This window comes from Apteryx mantelli, unplaced genomic scaffold (genome assembly GCF_036417845.1).
Source record: "Apteryx mantelli isolate bAptMan1 unplaced genomic scaffold, bAptMan1.hap1 HAP1_SCAFFOLD_40, whole genome shotgun sequence".
Classification (NCBI taxonomy): domain Eukaryota; kingdom Metazoa; phylum Chordata; class Aves; order Apterygiformes; family Apterygidae; genus Apteryx; species Apteryx mantelli.
The window spans coordinates 1,599,845-1,608,544 of NW_027118755.1; the positions used below are offsets into that span (position 1 = coordinate 1,599,845).

The 8,700-nt window shown below is 54.3% G+C and overlaps 1 protein-coding gene across 1 annotated transcript; it reads right to left on the reverse strand.

Annotated features, from left to right (window-relative positions):
• Positions 1-4,730: 4,730 nt before the first annotated feature.
• LOC136996499 (SUN domain-containing protein 3-like) lies at positions 4,731-7,749 on the reverse strand. The gene is made up of 6 exons (XM_067317424.1): positions 7,625-7,749; positions 6,658-6,742; positions 5,965-6,080; positions 5,690-5,857; positions 5,112-5,204; positions 4,731-4,982 (listed from the first exon to the last, which is right to left on the reverse strand). The coding sequence occupies exons 1-6, from the start codon at positions 7,634-7,636 to the stop codon at positions 4,821-4,823; spliced, it is 636 nt and encodes a 211-aa protein (XP_067173525.1). The 5' UTR covers positions 7,637-7,749; the 3' UTR covers positions 4,731-4,820.
• Between the last annotated feature and the right edge of the window lie 951 nt (positions 7,750-8,700).

Here is an 8,700-nt window from a genome sequence, read left to right on the forward strand (position 1 = left end):
GCAGCCTTGTCTAGTGCCTGCTTTGACACTTTTTGAGCCCCAGGGCCTCCAGAGCTAACTGAAGTGAGCAACCATGTACACTCAGCAGTTCTCTGCCAGGGGCTCAGCTTCACGGTGGCGGCTCTTTTCTTGTAGCCTGAGCAAGGCACGGTGCCATAAGAGAAGGGCTGGGCCTGCAGCTTGCCCTCTGGTTGCTGCTCTGGGCACCGGGCTCTTGACTGCAGAGGACAGGAGACATGCTTAGAGGAGGGCAAGGGAGCATATCTGACTCTAGCTTTGTTTGCTACCTCATGGCATCTCCAGGGACTGCAATCAGCCCCCAATTTCCCTATGGAAAACGAAGGCTATATTTTTTTCCCTTTCTCCCCCCAAAGTAACGATTCACGGAGTCAGCAAAGAGTTTTGGTGCCACGCCAGGACAGTCTGGCAAATTAAGTTTGAGGCAAGTCAACAGTGCTGGCTGCCAGTGCCCACCTGTGCTCACTAAGTAGTGCCAACAAAAGCTAGGGCCGTGCTTCCTGCCTATGGCAGTAGAGGCGATTCTCTGGAGACGGAAGGGACACCATTCACACCTGTTTCTCCTGACCACCATCCAGTCAGTACTTGTGCCAACACAGTTCTCCCCCCTCTCTCAAGAAAAAGATGCCTGTCGTGGGTCTGTCAACCTGAGAAGTGCTACTACGTGTTCCTAGATCTCCAGCAGTGATAGTCACCTCTGTCTTCCTTGCATGAGCCCCCTGCAACACACAGCAGGGACTCATTCAACTATCCCAGAAGGCTGTGGAAAAGGAAAGCTAACACAGCCACCCCCCTACATTACACACTCTGTCAGTCACTGCGCCTTTCGAGCATGCGGCACCCCTCGACTTTTGACCCTGTCTCTCCTGCCACTGGGGACCTTCAAATGCACATCTCGTCCAGCTAGACAGCAGGCGCTCTGCAAGGCGCCCTGCCTTCGCTGCTCGGGTGCTCTAGCCGCACCTGACGATTTGTGGGCATAATCGGGCATCTGCACTTGCTTACCTTCCAGCTTCTCCAGCGCTTCGTTGGTTACCTTGTGCACGTCCTGGGAAGGAACGCATAGGAGAGCGGCTCTTAGCGGGAAAACGAACGGGCAGCCAGGCGCATCCCAGCCCCCCCAACAAGGCCAGCCAAGGTGAACTTGGCTGCTCAGCTCCTCGCTCCTCACCTGCTTGCCTAGCAAGAGCGCACCACACAGAGCAAAAACGCCCTTCGCGACGCCTTCTGCTACGCCCTGCGAAGGGCAGAGGCACCAAACCTCACACGGCTCGACGGGGAGCATAAATCCCTTCGTGGCCGGGAGTATTCTTGCTGCGCTTCGGTGGGCCTGCACAGCCGACCCCAGCCCGGCCAGCACGCCGCGACGGCAGGCAGCCTGCGCCCCCGAGAGCAGCCCCCGCTGAGCACACGTGCCGGGCCCACGCCCAGCTGCGGACTGCCTGAGGAGGGCAGCGGACGGGCTGCCCTGCGCCTCGGCCCTCGCCGCCGCCGGGGCCCGGGCCGGGGCCGGGGCCGCGACACCCCCCCGCGCCAGCCACCACCAGGCAACATGGTGGGGGGCGGGGCTTGCGCGCCTCCCCCGCCCGCCTCCCCGCCGCAGCTCCGGGGCATGCTGGCCGCAGGCCACGCCCCCTGTGGGCAGGGCGGGGCAGGGGGGGGCAGTGACCGGCCCCGAGCCGCCGCCGCCGTCGCCATGGGGACAGCGGGCAGTTGGGGCGGCTTCGCGCGGGGCCGGTCGGTTCCGCCAGCGCGTGGAGGGGTCGCGAGGGAGCTGGGCGGCCGCGGCGGTGAGGAGCGCGCAGCCCTTGGGCGTCGCTGCCTGGCGTGGAGCCGCGCGGCGGTGGGGCGGGCGCAGCCCGGGCCGGCTTTCGCTCTCGTCTCTCCCCGAGGCAGGTCCCCGGGATGAGGAGCGCCGTCAAGGAGCCGCCCGCACCCCGCAGCCGCCGCTACACTGCTCGCAGCAAGCACCGTGCCTCTGCCGGCCCTGGCCCCGGCCCCGGCCCCGGCCACGCTCGCTTTTGTGCCCGAGCGGGAGGGCTGCGGCCGCAGTGCACCGCGCTCTGAGGTGTATCCCACGTTGCTCGCCCTGCGGCTTGCCTGGGCCATAAGTGAGAAGGCTGTTGGATGCTTGTTGTCGTTGTTTTCCCTAGCTCGTATACCGAAGGTATTCGTGGGCATTTTCTGATGGCACTTTCCAGCGTTTGCAGTGCACGAAGCGATGTTAGATTGACACGGTACATGTCAAAGAATGACACGGTACATGTCAAAAGGACAACAGTTTGCCAGGGTCAGGGAAGGCAAAGTACTCTGTGAAACTTGGCAAGTAGATGATACAGGACAGTACAATATTGTCCTATCGCCCTACCCTACTGTCACCGAAATCGGCAGTAAAACTCCTTAACACCAATGGAGTATTAAGAAGCAGGCATTCTCTTCATTACGCGCCGGGTGCACGGGGGATCGCTCCGCCCAACGTGCACGCCCCGTGTTGCATTAGCCAAAGTTTATATTGCTTTGTTACATATGTTACCAAAAGGTGATTTCGATGACACATACATATGCCTTAAATTTCCCGGAATGATTAGACATATTCATTCTATTTCCTGGAACTAATTATCATATTTACATAGTCATTACGCATGCGGGCTGAGTCTGCAGGGGGCTTCTATGGGGGTCTCTGGTGGTCCCTAGTGCTTGCTGAAGAGGTGCCTTTTCCATGAACTCTGAGCTCCTTTTCCAGATATGGTCTCGGCTTGGCTCATTCCTTTGCTTGACAAAGGTGTCTTCTTCCTAACCTTGGTTTCAGCTGCTTTCTGCTGGTTTAGCTGTACTCCTTTAGGATGTAGCAGTTACAGTTGCGAGAATTGTGTCTTTGGGTGCATTCTTGTCTGAAGCTCCTGGTAGTAGGCAAGAGTGTTGCACCGACCCTCAGATCTAAAGTTAATCTAAATGGAACTATTTGTAGCAACACAGGATGGGAAGCTGCACATGGATTTGACAGTAGACTGAAACGGGTTCCTACAGTGGCAGGAGATCGTTTGCATTGTAATACTAATGACACTTTTGAGATTCATAAACTTCACACCTACTGGCTATCCAGTCGAGGACGGACCTGCCCTAGCATGCCTAGAGCTTCAGAGTTACGCAGTATGAAACAGTCACCTGGTACCTGCATCTAGCAACGGAGCCATGGTAAGGAGACACGAGGCTATGACAACGGTTTGGCATGTGCGTGTGTACGCACCCTCAAAGCTAGTCACTTCGAAGACGATGTAAATTTTGGACCTGGCAACGTTTGCCGTTGTAAGGTGACATATGTTTCCGACCAAATCACCAAGCAGACTTACGGGTTAGCTTCTCATTTGACTGAACAGACGATGTCTTACTTTGCAGCGTTTAGTACTTCAGTAACACTTGCAGAAACCTTCCATCAGCTAGACAACTTTGTCAAACAAAACACCAAGGTTACTCAACATCTGTCTGAAACTGGAAAACGCTTCGAAGAGAGAGAAGTGGAAGTGATGTACGATAATAATGAACTGGTTCGATTAGCAAAAGTAGAAACCAGTACTGGGACTAATGTTACATCCTATGCTCACGCTGTTAATCGTCACTGTAGTGTTCCTTGTTGTAACCTTGATATGGATCTCTTCTCTTAAAAATCCAGTAGTACGCATGAATGAAATACCACCTCAAGTTAAATCACATACTAGACTATTGTAAATTACCACTTTCACATACATATATACATATATACATATCTGTGTGTGTGTGTGTGTGTGTGTGTGTGTGTATATCTCAATGTTCTGACTCTCACCGTGCACAGGCAAGAGGGCTGGTCACTCATACGGTGAGTGTATTAAGCTCAGCGTGCAACAGCAGGAATCGTTAACTGTTGGTCTGAGCCGAGGAGTGGAAGGTGACTGACCAATAAAGCCCTACGATGGAGGAAGGCTCAGAGGAGATGGGCAAGGGTGATGTGCCCATGAAGTTCAGGGGATCATGGAGGGTGTGACTGTCCACAGCTGTTGCACAGAAAGCTGACTTGATCTCAACAGCGAGGGCACCGGGGCTGGCCTTTGTTTTAGATAAACAGCTATGTCGCCATAGTGAGTATATTCTAGAGAGCAGTAATGGGAATCACATCGGTATTGTGACTGAACTGTCCATTGCAATTGCTGCATTAGGCTCAGTGGAACTGAGACCCGTATTACCTGTCTTGTGATTGCAGTGCATTGCTGTATCACTCTGCCAAATCAAGAATCTAGTGTAACATCAACTATCTTCAAAGAAGTAAATTTTGCTATGAAGCATTCCACCCTCCATAGTCCATGCGTGGAATATTGAAAAGACCTTGGTCAGGGAGTCCCTCTGACCTCTGAAACCACCTCCTGCAGCCCATACGTGTCACGTCACGCACAGCATAAGGAACCAGGGACAGCAGTGGCTCGCTAAAATGGCCTGGCAAACTGCTGCTTTGCTCTCCCACTGTCCTCCGAGTCTAGGAGCATTTCTGCATTTACACTTTAAGGAAAGCTCTCTTGCTTTCCCCGGTTTCCTCCCCGCTTTCCTCATTCTCCAGCAATAGCCCTTCGCTGTGTGCGAAAAATGCTGGAAGGAGTGGCGAAGGCCTAGCCAGTTCTGCGGGTGACATCTTAATTACGGCAACGAGTCGATCAGAGTGCCAAGAAGGATTTCAAGAGGCGCCGTCAAGGACAGAGCAGTCTGCCTCAAAAGGAGGCAGGAAAGGCACACTAAGTAGCCCATCACCACCGCTGCTCAAATCTTGCAGGCTTTATTCAGTGAACTCTGTTGTTTCCAGCAGAGTGCCACGCAGAGTCCTCTTCGGTGGGTACCGCATCACCGTGGACCCTCAGTCGATACACACATGTGTATTCTGGGTGGCCCCAGTTGCTCAGCACCTCCAGCTTCACGTATTGTATGGAGTCAGAGCGCTCGTTCTGAAATGAGAAGAAAGCAGCTGTCTTTTCCTCTCTATCTTTTGACTACTTAGAGCTTCTCCCCTGCCAGCTACACTTCTCCTCCTCTTCCTCCTCTCCTACGCTTCTCCTGCCTCTTCCTCACCGTACCTTCAGCTGGAAAGTCTCAAAGGGATGTTCTGCAGCCATGTACGTGAACTCTCCTAGGAACAGCCCCTGCTCCTCGTTTTCTGCCTTCATCCCCTACACAAAGACAGGGGGGGAGAAAACAAGAGAGTGAGATACACAGCGGGAAGACGCAGCTTCCCTAGGGGAACTAACGAAGCGGCCAGAATGAGGCCTAGGTGGCAGTGTTGGGAAGAGCAACTTTGGGTGTGCAGGAAAGAGAATTGGCACCAAGGAGGAAAGAGCAAGTAGGGGCAAGCTTCATTATTTGGGAGGAGTGGTGGCAGAGCCAGTGTGCCAGCTCCCGTAACTCAGGGCTCATTTAGTAGCGCGTGGCCCCCGAAATGGGAAGCTTTGCTTCAAGTGCACACCACAAAGGAAAGGAGTGTAAAGGAAATGGAGGAACTCAAAGCAATTTGTTTCTTCTCCAGGCTCGGAGGAAGTCACGGGCCTGGGAGAAGCCTCCCGGCATTGCGGGACCTGTATTCACCCACCCGCCGCTGCCCTTGCTGCAAGGCTTAGAAATGCTCCTCACAACCCCCCCGACTCTAGAAACCACTTACATAGACAGCAAAGTCCTTTGGAGCACTGGAGATGTTTTCTCCAGGGGACACTCTCACTGAAATATGTTCCAGAGTAACAGCTCGTGGAAAGATTGCTTTAGGCAGCTTGATGAAGACATGACCCTGACTCCCGGCGAAAGACCAGCAGTTTCCCGGCTGATTTGCAGGCTGAAAGAAGAACAATGCACACTGTTCATGTGGCAAAGGGAAACTCTCAACAGTGCATTTGGTCCCCCCCGCCAGAGTGGTTGCTCTCTGTTTCTTGGTGGGCCTACCTCAAGGAGAACCTCAGGAGACTTCATGGAGTGCAGCAATGGCAGCCCAGCCCAGTAGAGTATTCCTTTGGTATTGCGGAAGGAGGCAGAAGTCTTGGAATGCACGATGGTAGCCCCTGAAACACGAATGCACCCATCAAGTCCTGCCTTCCCTCGAGGACTGCATCTGTTTCTAGGGCTGTGATCTATCCGGAGCATCTCAGGAACCACGCAGGCTGCCGACCTGTCCTCAGACAAGCAACAGAGACGCTCCCCTACGACACTTATTTCAGTTCCTGACATGCATGAACGCCAGGCACACTCGGAGAGAAAAGGACTTCTTGAACAACCGTCTTGTATGTGAACAGTCGCAGCCCTGCTACCTGCCTCCTTTCCCTCCACTCTTACTTCCATGGACTCCACGTAGGGCTCCCCAAGGAGCAACCAAGAGATGCCGACATAGCTGTGTCCTAATGAACACTGCCACCGTGATGCCTCTTTGCACTGCACTGTCAACTTGAAAAATGCTACTACGTGTTCCTAGATCTCCAGCAGCAATAGTCACCTCTGTCTTCCTTGCGTGAGCCCCCTGCAACACACAGCAGGGACTCGTTCAGCTGTGCTAATGGGCCATGGAAAAGGAAAGCTAACATAGGCCTAAGCATAGACAGGAGGTGCCCTGGCTTGCTTGTTCCTGTGCCTTTAGAGCCGCACCTGATGCTTTGCGGGCAAAATCCGGCATCTGGACTTGGTTATATTCCAGCTTCTCCAGTGCTTCATCGATTAACTTCTGAGCATCCTGGCAAGGAACACCAAAGAGAGCAGGTATTAGCGGCAAGGAGGCACATGCCAGCTCCCCTACTGGGCCAGCTAAGGTGAACTTGGCTGTTGCACTCTGCCCTAAGGAGCTTGGCAATTCCCTGAAAAGCTCCCAGGTTTGCTCGGCTCTCATTGGCTAGTATCAGAAGAGCGGGGCTGCTCACTCCAGCGCTCCGAAAGCTGAAGTTGCGGGAACGTCTTTCTTCCTCTTGCAATGCACAGGGGCAGGCCATTGGCAGCGGCCTCTCTCTGGCTCACCACCAGCTCCCTCCTTGCTTTGCAGGAACTACTGCTGGAGCTGAAGGACACCTTTTCTAGGCAGAACACTTGTGCTGACAGTGCCTGCACAGGGGTCGTAGGAGGCCGAGCAAACGGCCCAGGAGAGAGCCTTCATGGCCCACAGCGCTTATGACCCAGCCCCTTTTCCAACTGCATTCCCCAGAGCAGGAGAGCAGCAACCCTGGCTGTAACAGCGGCTTGCCCCTGCGTTGGCAAAGCCAACGTGAACCCAAGGCTGCCAGGCGCCACTCAGGGAGCTGCGTTACAAGGTCTCCCGGAGAACTGGCTGCCACATCAGCAGCAGGTGGAAATAGGGGCTGCAGGGACTGTCCTTCCAGTTTGTTACCAGAGATGATACCTAGACCGAGAGGAAGAGGAGCTGAAGACAAGTGAAAGTCCCTTTGCGGCCCTCTGCTGCCCTGCAAGGAGCGTGGAGCCACAGAAGAAGCAACTGCAGAGACCCATCCTACTTGTTGCAGCAGCACAAGCCTTTCTGCTGCCTCTGGCAGGGAACCCTACTAGCATACGTGCCGGGCTGAGGAAAAAAAATCTCTGACGAGAGCCTCCTGCAATGGCCCCTTACCCGTCCTGTCATGCCCGGCAGCTCAGTCTGCTTCAGGGCTTCGCCGAGAGCGCGCCGGGCAATGTCCTTTGTGCTCCATCGCAGAGCGTGAAGGACTTCCTGGAGCTCACGCAGCTGTCCTTGGAGGGTCTCGATTTCACCAAGTACTGCTCCTAACACCTCATCCGCTTGCCTGGAAGAAGTGCGCCACAGAGACAGAGACCACCATTCTGGCGGGCTGCTGCTATGCCACGGGAATGGGAGAGAGGCAACAAAGCTCCCTGAGGTGACTGGCAGCATCAGGTGGCTGGACTCCCATCAGTGGCTGAGAGCTGCAGAAGCAGCTGCAGCATGGCGACTACCCCTATGCCCCTTGTCAAGCAGCAGAAAGGTGGAGCTTCCAACAGCCCAGCCCTAGCTAAGGGGCTCACGCAGGGCTTGCTCCAGGCCTCGAAGGCACCTCGACATAGAGCTGACCACCGGCGAGAAAGGCAAGGCGCAAAGGCAGACAGGGCAGTGGGGGAAGAGCTGTGGGAATTGTGTCGCGTGAAGTTGGTGTGAGACGGGACTGGAGCTCCTCTAGAGCATCATCTAGTCAAGAGGAAATCATTTTTACCTCTGCGTCTTCACGTGCACGCCAGAGAGAGGAAACTCCTCCTAGAGGGACAAGAAAGGCAACATTCAGTCCAAACACTAACAGGCCTGCTGCAGAAATGAAGCTCTACGGCCTTTACAGCAACGGGAAGCAAACAGGCACAGACACCGTGCCTCCGGGGACTCCGCTACTCCCCTATCATGCACTGGGAAATGATCACGACAGACTGCCAGGCAAGAGAACACAATTCACACTGCCTAGTGTGCTATTCGAGAAGCATCTAGCCTTTGAAATTTCCTGCAATTCAACAGATCGATTCTTAAGAAGCCCTTCTACTCTAAAGTTGCTTGCTTAATCAGGCACACACACACACCTATTTTTTAGGGGTTGCTACGTTGAACGGCTGGGCAAAGAATGAGCCAAACCAAAAGACTCAAGATCTCAAAAGCAACACAGTGCTTTGCAGAAACTTACAGACCCACACCTGCAGAACAGCGGAGCA

What these genes read in the sequence shown, in the direction of transcription:
- LOC136996499 (XM_067317424.1), bottom strand. An exon ending in CTCCTGAGGTTCTCCTTGAG is followed by an intron (nt 5,858 to 5,964) that starts GTAGGCCCACCA and finishes TTCTTCTTTCAG; the next exon opens with CCTGCAAATCAGCCGGGAAA. An exon ending in CAAAGGACTTTGCTGTCTAT is followed by an intron (nt 5,205 to 5,689) that starts GTAAGTGGTTTC and finishes GTCTTTGTGTAG; the next exon opens with GGGATGAAGGCAGAAAACGA.